Source organism: Microcaecilia unicolor, chromosome 7 (assembly GCF_901765095.1).
Source record: "Microcaecilia unicolor chromosome 7, aMicUni1.1, whole genome shotgun sequence".
In the NCBI taxonomy this organism is placed as follows: Eukaryota; Metazoa; Chordata; class Amphibia; order Gymnophiona; family Siphonopidae; genus Microcaecilia; species Microcaecilia unicolor.
In genome coordinates this window covers 155436925-155453417 of record NC_044037.1, presented here as the reverse complement: position 1 = coordinate 155453417, position 16493 = coordinate 155436925, and the positions used below count along the sequence as shown (strand labels likewise).

The 16493-nt window shown below is 46.7% G+C and overlaps 1 protein-coding gene across 2 annotated transcripts in view; it reads left to right on the top strand.

Annotated features, from left to right (window-relative positions):
- AGAP1 (ArfGAP with GTPase domain, ankyrin repeat and PH domain 1) overlaps positions 1 to 16493 on the top strand; it is a 2358592-nt gene that overhangs the window by 782490 nt on the left and 1559609 nt on the right. For both annotated transcript variants that reach the window (XM_030210552.1, XM_030210551.1), the window contains exon 8: positions 3164 to 3319. In XM_030210552.1, the coding sequence (XP_030066412.1) occupies positions 3164 to 3319 (156 nt within the window). The remainder of the gene's footprint in view (positions 1 to 3163; positions 3320 to 16493) is intronic.

Here is a 16493-nt window from a genome sequence, read left to right as displayed (position 1 = left end):
CGTATTATCGAAACGAAAGATGGACGGCCATCTTGTTTCGATAATACGGGTTTCCCCGCCCCTTTGCGGGGACGTCCTCAGGAAAACTTGGGTGCCCCGTTCGATTATGCCCCTCTAAGTATCTCACAGCAATTTACAAATTTGAATAAAACATCGTACTATATAAATGAAGAGTGACCGACGTGCCGCACATGTGCAGAACAGCGCAGCTGTTCCGCGCATATGCGGCACGTCACACAACACTTCAGACCGACCCACACCCCCCACCTCCTCCACCCGCCCCTTAAAAACGATCATAACTGCTGAACACACCCACCTCCTGCTCCCGCCCATGTGCAGCACGTCACACATCACCGCCCTGTCCCACCGAGATCGCTACCGCTCCCCCCCTGAGGTTACCGCCGGCCCCCCTCCACCCGGGCCCTCTCCGTTGAACTTACAGCGCTTCACCTCCGAAAGCGCAGCAGACAGCAGCAGATCGCCTCCCTTCGGCCTTCCTTCCCTCCCTGTGTCCCGCCCTCACCGAAGTTACGTCACACGAGGGCGGCACACAGGGAGGGAAGGAAGCCCGAAGGGAGGTGAGCTGCCACTGGCTGCTGCGCTTTCGAAGGTGAGGTGCTGTGAGTTCAATGGAGAGGGCCAGCAGTGACCTTGGGGAGGGGGAAGCGGCAGAGACGACCTCGGGGGGAGGGGTGGTGGTGAACTTGGGAGGGAGGGAGATGCTCTGAAACTGGGAGGAAGGGAGGGAGGGGCCTGGAAATCGGAGGGAGGGGGTCCTGGAACAGGGACAGAGGGAGGGAGGGGGCCTGGAACTTGGAGGCTCTCTTTCTCTCGCAATTCACTCTCACTCTCTCTCTCTCTCTTTCACACAGACACACACACACTTTGTCTCTATCTCTCTCTGAACTCACTTTCACACACTCTCTCTTTCACACACACACACACACACTCTCTCACACACACAGAGCTGCACAATGACGCCAGGAATGGATCCCAGGCACGTCGCTCACACACACCACACAAACAGTGAACTCGTTGAAGTCCAACAATAACGCACCATACCTCATATAGGTTATAGGAAGATGTATGGGGGAGGGGGGGGGCAGGCGACTCAAAAACGGGCCCTGCTTTGCTGCTTCAAACAACTCTCTCTCTCTCTCTTTCACACAGACACACACACACACACTTTGTCTCTATCTCTCTCTGAACTCACTTTCACACTCTCTCTCTCTCTTTCACACAGACACACACACACACTCTCTCTCTCTCTCACACACACACACACAGCGGGACAGTGACGCCGGAAATGGATCCCAGGCAGGTCACTCACACATACAGTGAACTCATTGAAGTCTAACAATAACGCACCATATCTCATATAGGTTACAGGAAGATGTATGGGGGAGGGGGGGCAGGCGACTCAAAAATGAGCCCTGCTTTGCTGCCTCAAACAACTCTGTCTGTCTGTCTGTCTGTCTCTCTCTCTCTGAACTCAAGTTCACACACACTCTTCTCTCTCTTTCACACAGACACACACACACTTTGTGTGTGTGTGTCTCTCTCTCTCTCTCACACACACACACACAGTGGGACAGCGACGCCGGGAATGTATCCCAGGCACGTTGCTCACACACACCAAACATACAGTGAACTCATTGAAGTCCAACAATGCCGCACCATACCCCATGTAGGTTACAGGAAGATTTATGGGGGAGGAGGGGCAGGCTACTCAAAAACGAGCCCTGCTTTGCTGCCTCAAACATCTGGCTAAGGAGCAAATGACCCTCCACTGTCACAGGGACTCCTAACAGCGCGCTCTCTCTCTCTTTCTCTCTCTCTCTCTCTCACTCATATATACACACTGTCACTCTCTCTGTACCCCCAACTTTTCCCTGCACCCTTTCAAGCACTACACATTACGTTCATCAAATTTTACATTATATGTCAGAAATAAAAAATATTGCCCGTTTTAATGGGCTTAACGGCTTGTATAAAAATAATACAAATAAAAATCAATACATACACAGAGAAAAGCAAATTAAAAACAAGCAATAGTGTAAGGAAATTTACCATCAATGTAGTACAGCCAGCAAAAGGAAGAAGAAAGTTTGCATGCCATTCTATCACCTCACAAGGGAAAACACATGGCTATTCAAGTCAACCAGGGGTAAAATCTATATGAAAAGCCTCCCTAAACAGCCAAGTCTTAAAGCCAACCTTGAAGCATCTATATGATGCTTCTAAATGTAATTATTATTATTTATTATTATTATTAACATTTGTGAGGAAGGGAGTTCCACAAAATGAATGAAGTGACATGGCATGCAATGTTGTGAGTCTAGTCTAATGTTCTTATGATGAGGGACAGCAAGCCGGTTTACCTGAGAAGATCTAAGTGTCCCATGTTGCTTGATAAGATACTAACATATCTGAATGGAATGTTGAAATCCCACAATAAAAAATTTGATGGGTCAGTATTGGTGTCTTGCATTTAATGCAATATATGATAGGGTGCAAATGTTCCTTTATAAGAAAAGGTGTCTCATGAGCTGTCCTTTTTGCATTATAGAGCAGTTTGACTGATGTGTTTTGAATTATCTATAATCCTCTTTAATTCAAAACCATAGCTACACTTGCTTTAGCCTATAGGGAGTAATGGAATGTGTGAAACATGAAGTGATGACCCAGAGAAGTCATCTTCCCTTTCTACCATCCTTACAACCCCTGCTACTGTCCCCAGTCTAAGGATTGAAGTCTTGTCTTTCTGGGAATGCTAGGGGTTAGGGGAGACTGTTCTCCTTCCAGGTGGATCCTAATATCTCCCCTTTCGAAAGATGACCAAGCATCACAGGAGATTAGAGCAGTCCCTCTTCCTGTCTGGGCTGTTCTTTGTCTTGTCTTTTTTTCTCAGGACTGTGGGATGAGGACTCTGGGGCATGATTTAGTTCTCCGCATTACTGGCAACCATCCCATATAGTTATTTATGGGAATTCCTACTCATTTAGTACATTAGCCCCAGATGTCAGTATTTGGTAACCTCTAAAGAAGTGCACAGTAGAAACTTGTAATCCTCAAGTGACTCTTCCTAGAAGCAAGGTTTTGTTATACTGTGATTTATAACAGTTGAATGTATAGTGTTTGTTACTGTTTTTATTTAATACAGACCAGTAATGGAGGTGGAAGTTTAAGTGATTATTCATCCTCTGTCCCATCCACTCCAAGCACCAGTCAAAAAGAACTACGGATTGATGTTCCTCCCACTGCCAATACTCCAACACCTGTTCGAAAACAATCCAAACGCCGTTCTAATCTCTTCACTGTGAGTATCCAGCAAGTCAGGAGAGTAGAGCGTAGTAAATTCAAATCAAAGTAATTTGCTGTTAACAGGAATTAGTATTTCTTTTCTGGTTTTTTTTTAACTTCCGAGCATCCTCTTGCATGCTAACTCTTTTTTTTTTCTTTCTGGTTTCCTACTGATTTCAGATTTTGACAGTGCATGCCTAACATCAAGGTCTCCTGTGTCCAGGCTTTATTTCAGAGTATTTACTTAGGGGAATGGGTAGCTTAGTGAATGGAGCAGAGAACCAGGATTCAAATCCTGCTTCTTACATTGACATTTCTTGTTAACTCTGACAGGCCACTTTATCTCCCATTACTTCAGGTACTCACTATTGTAAGCTCTTTGGGGAATGGACTTGTACCATAAAAATATTTTAAACCACCTTGAGCTTTAATTGAAAAGCTAATCAAGGTATTAAAAAAAATTATGTCTGTGAATGTCATATCTGTATCTGTTCCTACATCTATCAATATCATGGGTCTTCTTTAAACCTCTCTTCAAAACCCTTACAGATGTGCACTGCTGTGTACCTGGAGGACTCAAAGCTACTTAGGAAGATCTATCTGTGTATGTAAGACCTGTGATATTGTTACCAGCTACTAATTAAACTTCATTCAATTTAACAGTACAACTTCAGTAGAAGTTTAGCCCAGTTTACTTTGATAATTCAATGTTGAATTCTTTAGAGTTGCACCTCTGCTTAATTATTCTGTAAGTTCAGTAGTGGTGTGGCCAGGATCATACCAAGTTATAGTTGCATCCTGTGCAACTTGGCTACTAGCCCTCGAACCCTGCCTGTTTCACTATTGCCAGTGAGAGGAGGTAGTGGGCTGGGAGCAATTTTTGTGCCCCTCCATGTATGTACCTCAAAAAGGCATACCTCACTAACCCTACTTAAATATCTGAACCCTGCAACACTACGAAACCAAAGAACGTAATGGATTCCCTAATATGTTTGTTCCACATGAACCTTATTCTACCATAACATCACTGTGTAACTGTTTATACCGGAACTGGCGAACGCCTTTAAGGTACTATGTAAGCCACATTGAGCCTGCAAATAGGTGGGAAAATGTGGGATACAAATGCAACAAATAAATAAATAAAACACCGCTTGCACAGCCCTTAATACAATGCTGGCTGTGGCCATGGGACCCTTCTGGTGCAGTAATTCAACAGAATAGCTTTGTCATTTTTTGACTCTCACAAACATAATACAAGCAATAATTCAAGTACAAGTATATAACAAATAATTTGGCATTAAACACTCGAAGGGAAAGCTCCACAGCTGATAAAACTGTTTCTCTTTCATCTGGAAGCCAGGGTGAATGCTGGAGGCACCCACCTCCTCCATTTGCCCACCCCAACCAAAGTTGCCCATAACCTCATAGCCATCTCTTGTCTTTGTGCATACCCAGGGGAGGATCACTGGAACCATCTGAGATTTGTCTTAGGCTGTCTTCAATGGCACTGACAGGCAGAGTAATGTGGTGGCAGACCGTATGCTGCCCTTCCAGCGTGATACTTGTATGCCTTTCAGTAGGAAAAGTGCTTTTGTGGCTGTGCTGAAATTCGTGTTGCTCTTTTAAATATGTAATTTTATACATGTACTAGTAAAAAAAAGGCCCGTTTCCGAAACCAATGAAACGGGCGCTAGCATGTGGTTTTTTTGTGTGTGTGTATGTGTCACAGAGTTATTTTGTGTGTGAGTGTGTGAGGGTGCGGTGTATGTGCAGGTTGTTGATGTGTGTCTTTTTTTGTTTTGTTTTTTGCTTGGGGTTTGGGGGATGTGCTGTGCTGTGCTGGCAAAGTGGGTTGGATTGGTGTGTGGCTTTGAGGGTGTGTTTCTGTTGTATTGTGTGTGTGTGGTTTTGTCTGTCAAGGAGGTTTGTGGAGGGGGGTCTTTCAGTTGGTGAAATGTAAATGTGGTTGTAGGGGGGTCAGCCTTTGCTGAGTGGTGGATTGTTTTTTCCGGGTTTTTTTTTTTTGTGTTGTGCTGAGGCAGCAGTGTTGTTTTAGATGGGCGGAAGGTAGAGGAGCACGTTCTTTGTCTGTTGGTATTTTTTGGTCGTTTCAGGGCTGCTGTAGGGGAATGCTGGAAGAGAAATGTGCTGTTGGAAGCAGCGCCATCTTTTTTCATTGGGCTGGGGTTCTGGGCATCCTGGAGGTGGGTGACGGCTTGCCTGAGGACGGGGATGGTTATTTTAAGTTGGCGGAAGGGAGAAGAGCACGGTCTCGGGCCATCGGGGGGTGATCCGGTATATTTGGTCCATTTCAGGCCGGCTGCAGGGGAATGCTGGAACATTTATGTGCTGCAGGAATCAGAGCTCTCCGTGCTGCACAGACAATGAGCCATTCTGCTGGGGAATGCTCCTCCCTTATTGTCACGTAGTTTCCTTTGATTGGTCCGTCTTACGTTGCCTAGTGTTGCCTGGGAACGGTGTTGTGATGGTCCTTTGTGTTTCAGAATGTTGAGGGTGTTTATTCTGATTGGTCCGTCATGCGAGGGCGGGGCAGAGAGACATGGTCAGTGTTGTGGCTTCACCACCATGAATCCATGAACCCTTCAGTGAGTGACTGAGTGACTTCAGAACGTTGTCTTCCGAACGTTGAGGGTGAGTTTTATTTTAGTAGATATGCTTTTCTGATAATGTACTCAACAATGAGCTGAACTAGTGCAACAAAGAGACTTACCTTATTTTCCAACTGTTTATTGCAAATAGGTAACTTACAGTAGATAAGTTGCAACAAGAGTGCTGTAACGCAAGAGAGGTGAAAGAATGAAAATGGGAAAAAGAAAAAGTATACCAATGAAAGGGAGAACTCAAGGAAAAATGACAAGTTCAATTAATGTGAAAGAGAGATGCTGAACCAGTAACAAACCAGAACCACCAAAATTTTAAAAATATTTTATTTGATAGAGATATTAATTACTAATTGGTTTAAAATATTCTGGAATCCAGTTCAAAGCCTTGAACTGGGTTTTGTCTCCCACACAAAATTTAGATATATTAAGGTCTGGATTTTGTTGGCTGACTAGAATTTTTTGTAGAACATAACTGGCAGCTATGAAGCCTTTGAATTGAATCTAAATATTTGCTGATAATAAAATTTAAAGAAAGTGTCTTTAGGTGATCAGTGCATCAGACAAGTGTTGACCCTAAATGAACTGTGGGGAACAGGTGCCCCAAATGCCTTCCTCTAACACAGGGGTGGGCAACCTTGGTCCTCAGGTGCTGCAACCCAGTCGCATTTTCAGGATTTCCCCAATGAATATGCATGAGATCTATTTGCATGCACTGCCTCCATTGTATGGAAATAGATATCATCTATATTCATTGGGGAAATCCTGAAAACCCAACTGGGTTGCAGCCCCCAAGGACAGAGATTGCCCACCCCTGATTTAATACCACTACACGTGTAAAGTGTTCAGATACTCATGAAGTTATTGTTGGGAGAGGAGTAAAAAGAGATCCCTGTGGAGGGCTCTATTGAAATCTATTTTTTTTCTTTTTTGGGAGGGGGGGGGGGTGCTCAATTGTAATTTTGCACAGGGCATTAAAATAGGTAGCATTGACTCTGAGGCAGAACAATGCATATTAAATAATTTGGTGAGGTTGCCATGTGTTAGTCCACTTGAATACATAAAAATGAAAGGTACACAAAACAAACATAAAAGATGATGCCTCTGCATTGAAATAACTTTATATATTTCTTGACTATATTTCAGACAAAGGAAGTCATTTTAGAAACCTTTTGTTTCATTAATATGTGCAGATTGCATATATGTCTAAAATGGTGATCTTTGAATGCTAGTTATTACTATCCCGGCAGCTTCTGTGTGTACATTTTTGAAAAATGTCCATGTTGGCGTTGCATCTCCAAGGCATGCATGAACATCTGCAAAGTGCTAGGGCCAGGACTTGGAACCAGTGATTGAGGTGACAATTGCATTTGCCTGGCTTTACATAAACTTTAAAAGTTAGCTTTCAGGGCTTCACTCCCAGCTGCACGTACACTTATATTGGCTGGAATATGTCTCTCATATGTATATTTGCTGATATTTTATACATGAAAATAGAGAAAATTGCATCAATGTATAACTACCAACATATATATGTGGAAGCTGCCAAGTGATCTTGCTTTTTTTATGCACGTATAGGTTTTTGGAATCAATGCTCCTGCAGTACATGCCAGTAAATATGCATTTTGCAAAAAGGCAACACCAACAGAGGGTGATCTCTCCACAGGAGAAACGAAAGCCAACACAAACAAACAGTGGATCCAAAAAGAGTCCTCTCACAGATGGTGTTTCCTAAACAAGGTCTTTATTTCAAATTAATAAAAGTGGCCTGACACGAGTCGTGTTTTGGCCGTAAAGGCCTGCGTCAGGGGTCTATAAATGAACAAACATAAATATAATAATGATAAAAACCACATTCAAACATATATAGAAGGCACACATATAAAAAAACATACAATGAAACATCATAATTTCCTTGTCATCAAGCAGATGAAGCCATTACGTATGGGTTATGTCCATCAACCAGCAGGGGAGATAGAGAGCACTCAAACTTTCGCAGTGCCCTCTTGGCCACTGCCTCTTCAGTATTCTCTATCTCCCTTAGCAGGGTGGCTGCAGCTTGTTCGAGCTCCAGAAAAATCTGCCGGGAGGTGGTTCCTGGCTTGCCAGTTGTTAACCGGGGTGTTGGAGGCTATAGCAGCTTCACTTTAAAGGCACATAGGTTAGCCCTTTCCCTGCCTTACCCATACCTCTGTGGATGTGGACATATTGCCTTGCTTTCCCTGTCCTTACCCACCAACAGTGGATGCAGGCATATAGGTTCGCCCTTTCCCTGCCTTTCCCACTCATCTGAGCCTCCAGAGTCTTCAATACCTCTGCTTTCCTCACAGCTTAAAACAAACAAACAAAAAAAAAACTCGCGTCGCGTTTTTAAACGCAGAGACGCTGGAACAGAGGTTTTTGACCTGATTTTCAGCAGGATTGTAGTTGTACACTAGATCCTTTGAGGTAAGAGTGTTTTCCAACTCCTCCGGGGTGGGCCTGCGATCGGGGCGATTTTGGCGCAAACCGCCATTTGGATTTTACCGCCGTTTTTCGGCGATGGCTGCGGACAATGTAAAGCGCTGTTCCACTTGTGGCAAGCACAAATCAGCAGCAGGGCTCTGTAAATCGTGCTGTATTGGCGTAGGAGCCGGCCCGAGCATGGCGAGCGATGTTTCTTCCCGCTCTGAGCTGGCAGCGGGCGCCATTTTGCTTACACCGCATGGCGCGGCCTCCGTGGACATGGAGAGACCTGAGCCGGGTGGGGCACCTCGAGATGAGGTTATTTCAGGAGTGGCTAGCACCGGACAGGATTTGGGTGCCCAGGGTGAGATTTTCTCCCCGGATTTTGTGCTTTTGCTGCATAAAGCATACATGATGAAAAGAGCCCTTCCTCAAGGGTCGCCTGAGGCTCCTCTGATTGCCCCCCCCGATGGATTCTGGCCTGGGACTGCCCAGTGAGGCTTTTTTCCCGGATGTTTGGCCTAAAGATAAGCGCAGAAGGGTTAATTCCCCTTCAGATTGTGGTGCACCTTTTTCCCCCCCGTGGTCGGGGTGTGAGGATTCGGAGAACTCTGACAGACGTTCTTGGTCTGAGGAACCAGAGTCAGGTGCGGATTTACCACAGGATCTGGATGATCCCTCCGCGGTGAGGATTTTCCACCGTGATGAGCTGCCAGCGCTTATTTCAGATACCCTGCAGGCCCTCTCGATTGAAGATCCTGACAGTGGCATGGCCTCCTCGGGTAATCGCAGGATGACTAGTACCAAGAAAGCTGCTCGGGCCTTCCCTTTGCATGACTCCATCCTAGAGCTTGTTTTGGCTCAGTGGGCTGACCCCGAGGGACCTTTGAGAGTTTCCAGGGCTATGGGGCAGTTATACCCTCTGCGTGAGGGACATATGGCTCGTTTTCAAATGCCTACAGTGGATGCCCTAGTCACTGCGGTGACAAAGAGAACTACCCTCCCTGTTGAAGGAGGTGTTGCCCTGAAGGACGTTCAAGACCGTAGGCTGGAAACAGCGTTGAAACGGTCCTTTGAAATTGCAGGTCTCACTGTTCGGGCGTCTGCATGCAGCTGTTATGCTGTGAGAGCCTGCCTAGCTTGGCTGCAACAGGCAGTGGCTCAGCCCGGAGATGGAGCGGAGCCCTTCTTGGATGTGGCTCCGCGGATGGAGGTGGCCTTGTCCTTTCTGGCTGATGCCCTTTATGACCTTGTCAGAGCTTTGGCTAAACAAATGGCAGTAGCAGTGGTGGCTCGCCGTCGTCTGTGGCTACGACACTGGGCAGCGGACATGGCCTCTAAGCAAAGGTTGGTGAAGTTGCCTTTTCAAGGACTTCTCCTATTTGGTGAGGAGTTAGAGAAAATTGTGAAAGGCCTGGGTGATCCAAAACCCCAGCGCTTGCCCGAAGATAGGCAGAGGCCTTCCTCTAAGGGCCAGGCGGTCCACTCCTCGTACAGACCTCGCTTCCGTGAAGCTAGAAGGTACCGCCCGGGGCGTTCTGCTGGGTTCACTTCACGTGCTCGTGGTCAGCAGAGGAACTCCTTTCGCTCGGACAAGCGTTCTGCAGCCGGTGGCTCAAGACCAGGAGTTCAGGGGCGACCCTCTCAATGATGGTGCGCCGGCCCTCTCCTCGATGCCTGTCATCGGAGGACGGCTTTCCCTCTTTGTCGAGGAGTGGGCCAAGATTTCCTCAGATCAGTGGGTTCTGGACCTGATCAGAGATGGATACAGAATAGAATTCAACGCCCCAGTAAGAGACGTGTTTGTGGAGTCCCGATGCGGTTCTGCCGTCAAACGGGCGGCGGTGGAGGAGACTTTACAAGGTCTGATTCAGTTAGGTGCAGTGACCCCGGTGCCTCCCGCCGAGCAAGGCTGCGGCCGATACTCCATCTACTTTGTGGTGCCGCGAAAAGGTGGGTCCTTTCGCCCTATTCTGGACTTAAAAGAAGTGAACAAGTCCCTGAGAGTGCGGCATTTCCACATGGAATCCCTGCGCTCCGTCATTGCGGCGGTTCAGCCAGGAGAGTTTCTCACGTCTCTAGACCTGAAAGAAGCTTACTTGCACATACCGATTTGGCCCCCGCACCAGACGTTTCTGAGGTTTGCGGTGTTGGGAAAACATTTCCCGTTCAGGGCCTTGCCTTTTGGCCTCGCCACAGCTCCCCGAACCTTTTCGAAGGTAATGGTGGTAGTAGCTGCTTTTCTCAGGCGAGAAGGTATCAGGGTTCACCCGTACCTAGACGACAGGCTCATCAGAGCAGACTCTGCAACAGAGAGCTTACAAGCTACAGCCAGAGTGGTCTCGGTACTGCAATCTCTAGGCTGGGTCGTCAATATGGCCAAAAGTCACCTGTCCCCTTCACAATCTCTAGAGATTTTGGGGGCCAGGTTCGACACAGTCTCGGGCTATATGTTCCTACCCAAGCTAAGGCGGTGCAAGCTTCAGAATCAGGTCCGTCTGCTCCTGAGGATGCCCCGCCCGCGAGCTTGGGACATTGTCCAGCTGCTGGGATCGATGACAGCCACGATGGCAGTGGTACCCTGGGCGAGAGCGCACCTGAGACCTCTACAGTATTCCCTACTCCGGAGATGGTCTCCTATTTCTCAGGATTACCAATGCAGACTTACTTGGCTCCCTGCGGCCCGTCTCAGCATGGAGTGGTGGCTCTCCGACAGCATGCTGCGGCGAGGAATGCCGCTGACGCTCCCCGTTTGGTGCCTAGTGGTAACAGATGCCAGCCTGAAGGGCTGGGGCGCACACTGCAAGGGGAAGCATGCCCAGGGTCTATGGACTCCCGAGGAGTCGGAGTGGTCCATCAACCGCCTAGAGTTGAAAGCGGTGTTTCAGGCGCTTCTGGCCTTTCAAGTGACCCTGGAAGGATTGGCTGTCAGAGTGATGTCGGACAACACGACAACGGTGGCCTATATAAATCGACAAGGCGGAACAAGGTGCAGAGCACTGGCCGCGCAGGCTGAACTGATTTGCCACTGGGCCGAGCTGCATCTTCAGTGTCTGTCGGCAGCTCATATTGCAGGTCAGAGCAATGTGCAGGCCGATTATCTGAGCAGGCATCAGATCGATCCAGCAGAATGGAATCTGGCAGACGAAGTATTCCTGCAGATCTGTGCCAAATGGGGCAAGCCCGTGATGGATCTAATGGCGACAAGTGCCAATACCAAAGTCCCGTGCTTCTTCAGCAGACGGAGAGATCCTCGCTCGGCGGGGTTGGTTGCCTTGGCTCAACCCTGGCCTCCGGGTCTACTTTATGTGTTTCCCCCATGGCCCTTGATAGGGCTCCTGCTCTTGCGGATTCGGCTGCACCCAGGAGAAGTGGTCCTCATCGCCCCGGATTGGCCAAGGAGACCTTGGTATGCAGACCTCCGACAGATGCTCCTGGAGGCTCCTCTGCCGTTACCTCTGGTACCGAACCTGTTGACTCAGGGACCGGTAGCCATGGAGGACGCCGGCCGCTTTGGTCTTACGGCATGGCTATTGAGAGGGTGCAATTGAGGGATAAAGGTTATTCCAATAAAGTTATTTCCACTCTCCTGCAAGCCTGCAAGCGGTCCACTTCCGTGGCTTATGCCAGGATTTGATGCCTGTTTGAGTCTTGGTGTGCTTCCAGAGCCATTGTTCCAATGCGGGCTCCTGTCTCGCCGATTCTGGACTTTTTGCAGGAAGGTGTACAAAAAGGCTTGGCCTATAATTCCCTGCGGGTGCAGGTGGCAGCGTTGGCCTCCCTTCGTGGTAAGGTGGAAGGCGTGTCTTTGGCTGCTCACCCAGATGTGGCACGGTTTCTTAGAGGGGTGCTTCGGCTCCGACCTCCAGTGCGAGCACCCTGTCCAGCTTGGAACCTGGGGCTAGTTTTGAAAACCCTGCAGGCATCTCCTTTTGAGCCGCTTCGGCGAGCATCGGAGAAAGACTTGACACTGAAGGCCGTTTTTCTGGTGGCCATTACCTCGGCGAGACGGGTGTCAGAGCTCCAGGCGCTGTCCTGTAGAGACCCATTTCTGCAATTTTCAGAGTCCGGAGTCACAGTTCGGACCGTGCCTTCCTTTATGCATAAGGTGGTTTCAGCCTTTCACTTAAACCAGCCTATTTTCTTGCCCTCTTTTTCAGAGGAAGAGTTTCCAGAATCTTTTGGGCAGCTGCACCTTTTGGATGTGCACAGGACTCTGCTGCAGTATCTGCGAGTTATTAACTCTTTCAGGACTTCTGATCATCTGTTTGTTTTGCTATCCGGTTCTTGCAGAGGGTCTCCAGCGTCTAAAGCCACTATTGCCCGCTGGCTCAAAGAAACTATCTTTTCAGCTTATCTGCTGGCCGGCAGGGTTCCGCCTGTAGCCTTTAAGGCACATTCTACTAGAGCGATTTCTTCCTCTTGGGCTGAAACTGGAGCACTCTCTCTTCAAGAGATATGCAGTGCAGCAACATGGGCTTCTAAGCTCTCCTTTGCCCGACATTACAGGCTGGATGTGTCTGCCAGGAGGGATGCGCGTGGTGTGGCTTGTTCCCACCCTATCTAGGGATTGCTTTGTTACATCCCATACGTAATGGCTTCATCTGCTTGATGACAAGGAAGGGAAAATTAGGTTCTTACCTTGGTAATTTTCTTTCCTTTAGTCATAGCAGATGAAGCCATGAGCCCTCCCTGTATGATTGTCTGTATGCTGTGAATCTGTTTTTTCAGGTTCTGTTCTAATTTCCTGAAGTTCCTTCCTTGGGAGAACGTTGGAAAACAATCTTCAGGATTCATGTTCAGTTTAAATTTAGGAGGATGTGTTCATTCCCTCCAGCATGTTTTTTTTTGGAGGATGTGTTGATTCTCTCCAGGAGGCGCGTGTGTTCCCCTCCAGTTCGATGGGAGGATGTGTGATTCCCTCCAGGAGGCGCGTGTGTTCCCCTCCACTTATACAATAATGAGGATGAGTTTATTCCCTCCAGGAGGATGTGCATTCCCTCCTTTATGAGTTCATGCCCTTGTGATGGGCCATCGTTCGCTGTGAGGAAAGCTCTTGTGATTCCCATTGCGGTTTGCCATACTGCTTTGGAAGCTTCAAATACTGAAGAGGCAGTGGAGCTAGCTGGCCAAGAGGGCACTGTGAAAGTTTGAGTGCTCTCTATCTCCCCTGCTGCTTGATGGACATAACCCATACGTAATGGCTTCATCTGCTATGACTAAAGGAAAGAAAATTACCAAGGTAAGAACCTAATTTTCCCTTATATGAATAAACATACCTATCAATTTCCAATAAAGAAATAATCTTGCAGAAGGCACACATTTCATTAATATATTTGTTTGTTCATTTATAGACCCCTGACACAGGCCTTTATGGCCGAAACACGACTCGTGTTGGGTCACTTTTGCAAAAAGGCTCCACATTCAGCAGAGTCTTTAATACAATGCTGATCCTTCCAACCTGAACATCCTAATCCCAACATTGTCATATGCAAAATGGAAGTTCACATTTTGATGAGGAGTGGCCTAGTGGTTAGGGTGGTGGACTTTGGTCCTGGGGAACTCAGGAACTGAGTTCGATTCCCACTTCAGGCACAGGCAGCTCCTTGTGACTCTGGGAAAGCGCAGGGTAACAAAAAAAAAATAATAATAATATTAAGTTAGGCCAATAAAAAGGTAATACTGTATGTGTATGTATATATATATATATATATATATATATATATATATATATACACACACACACACATACATATCCACACATTGGAGTTCTGCCATGTAGCCTCCTTTGTAGCTGACTCAGACAGTATACCTCTTTCCCTCTTTCTCCAGCAGGTGGATGAACATCTGTGGAGCTCTGGTTCTTGAGGGCTCTTGCTCCTGCCCTTGTTTGGGCACAGTTGAACTGATGGGTGCCAGTTCTGAGGGTTACCTGGCTGGGAAACACCTGGTGGTACCAGGTCCCTTCCCTCCCTTCTTTTGCTAGCTTGATTGTGCTAATGCAGTAATTTTCTGCCTCTCACCAACAAAAATACTATACAACATCCATAAAATCCGCCCCTTTCTTTCCAAGCACTCTACCAAAACCCTCATCCACACTCTTGTCACCTCTCGTTTAGACTACTGCATTCTGCTTCTAGCTGGCCTCCCACTTAGTCACATCTCCCCTCTCCAGTTGGTTCAAAACTCTGCTGCCCGTCTCGTCTTCTGCCAGGGTCGCTTTACTCCTACTACCCCTCTTCTCAAGTCGCTTCACTGGCTCCCTATCCGTTTTCGCATCCTGTTCAAACTTCTTCTACTAACCTATAAATGTACTCACTCTGCTGCTCCCCAGTATCTCTCCACACTCGTCCTTCCCTACACCCCTTCCCATGCACTCCGCTCCATGGATAAATCCTTCTTATCTGTTCTCTTCTCCACTACTGCCAACTCCAGACTTCGCGCCTTCTGTCTCGCTGCACCCTACGCCTGGAATAAACTTCCTGAGCCCCTCTGTCTTGCCCCATCCTTGGACACCTTTAAATCTAGACTGAAAGCCCACTTCTTTAACATTGCTTTTGACTCGTAACCACTTGTAACCACTCGCCTCCATCTACCCTCCTCTCTTCCTTCCCGTACACATTAATTGATTTGATTTGCTTACTTTATTTTTTGTCTATTAGATTGTAAGCTCTTTGAGCAGGGACTGTCTTTCTTCTATGTTTGTGCAGCGCTGCGTACGCCTTGTAGCGCTATAGAAATGCTAAATAGTAGTAGTAGTATACCGAGTGTAGAAGGAGCTGCAGTATTCTCTACTGTCTGAACCAGAGATAACTTCGAGGAATCTAGAGGCAGCGATTCTGTAAATGCTTCTTGTTGTGGTCCTTCAACCTTGTTACTACTACTACTAATCTTTTCTATATTGCTACTAGATGTTTGCAGCGCTGTACACATTATATGAAGGTACTTTCTTTGTCTCTAGAGGACTCACATTATGGGTGCTCCTGCCAAGTCCATTAAGTGCTACTCCCGGTGTTGGCACCAATGGGTGGCATTGGGTCTCTATGAGTGCTGTGTTTCGTGGCCCTTCTGTCTGTCCCCTGACTGTTCTTCACCCGGGTCTGAATTCAGCTAGTGTTGGGGATTTGCACATTGAAACTTTTTGGTGTACTCCTTGGTTCTTCCTTCGAGCTGTGAGGTACCAGCGACTATCTTGACTTCAGGTTTACAGGATCCTATGGTAATTTTTCTGCCATCTGCCCCTCATTTGTCTTGTCTCAGAGCTGGTACTGCTGCTTCTGAGCCTACTCATCACTCTGACCTCGAGCTGCCTTCAGCTGCTGGAACAACGCTTTTCTCTCACTCCTGATGCACTAAATGTTCTTATTAAAGAGGACACAGCTAGATATTCCTGACTTACAGAATATATCTGATATACTGGAACAATCTACCGACACAATAATAGACAGAGCTACATTGATTGTATCACTGGTTTTCGAGCAAGACTATAATACCATCTTAAGACTATATTTTCGAAATACTAAAGCCCAATTTTGTGGCTCTAAGGTCTGGATTTATCCAGACGTAACTAAACAAACTCAACAAAGAAGGAAAGCATTCCTCGCTCTGAAACAAAAGACAATTGACATTGGGGGTTCTTTCTTTTTGGCATACCCATGTAAATGTATAGTTAAGCTGGGTCAAACGAAATATACCTATTTTTTGCCGGAACATCTAAAATCGTTTCTAGAATTGAAACAACTGAGATAATGTATAAATAGACTTGGAGTATAGGCAGCCCCGTTTGTTGTTTTCCTTATTCCTAATAACTTCTCTTTATATTCTTTTCCCCCTCTTAAGAAAATGGGGTCTAAGGAAGGCTAAATTACTATATTTGTATATTTGAACTTTTTCTTTCTAACAAATGCTTCAAATAATTGATTGCAATGTAATAATTTTGAAGATATGGTTGTGTTCATGTATAAATTTTCTTGCCTGTATTTCTGAAACAAGGGTATCCTTGTTAATTTCATTTAAAAACAATAAAGATATATAAATAAAGAGGACACAGCTTCCTCAGGATGTTTTGCCTGCCCAGGTGGTTCTCCCTGGCCAGTCTCAAAAGAAGAGATGTTTGGAACTTCT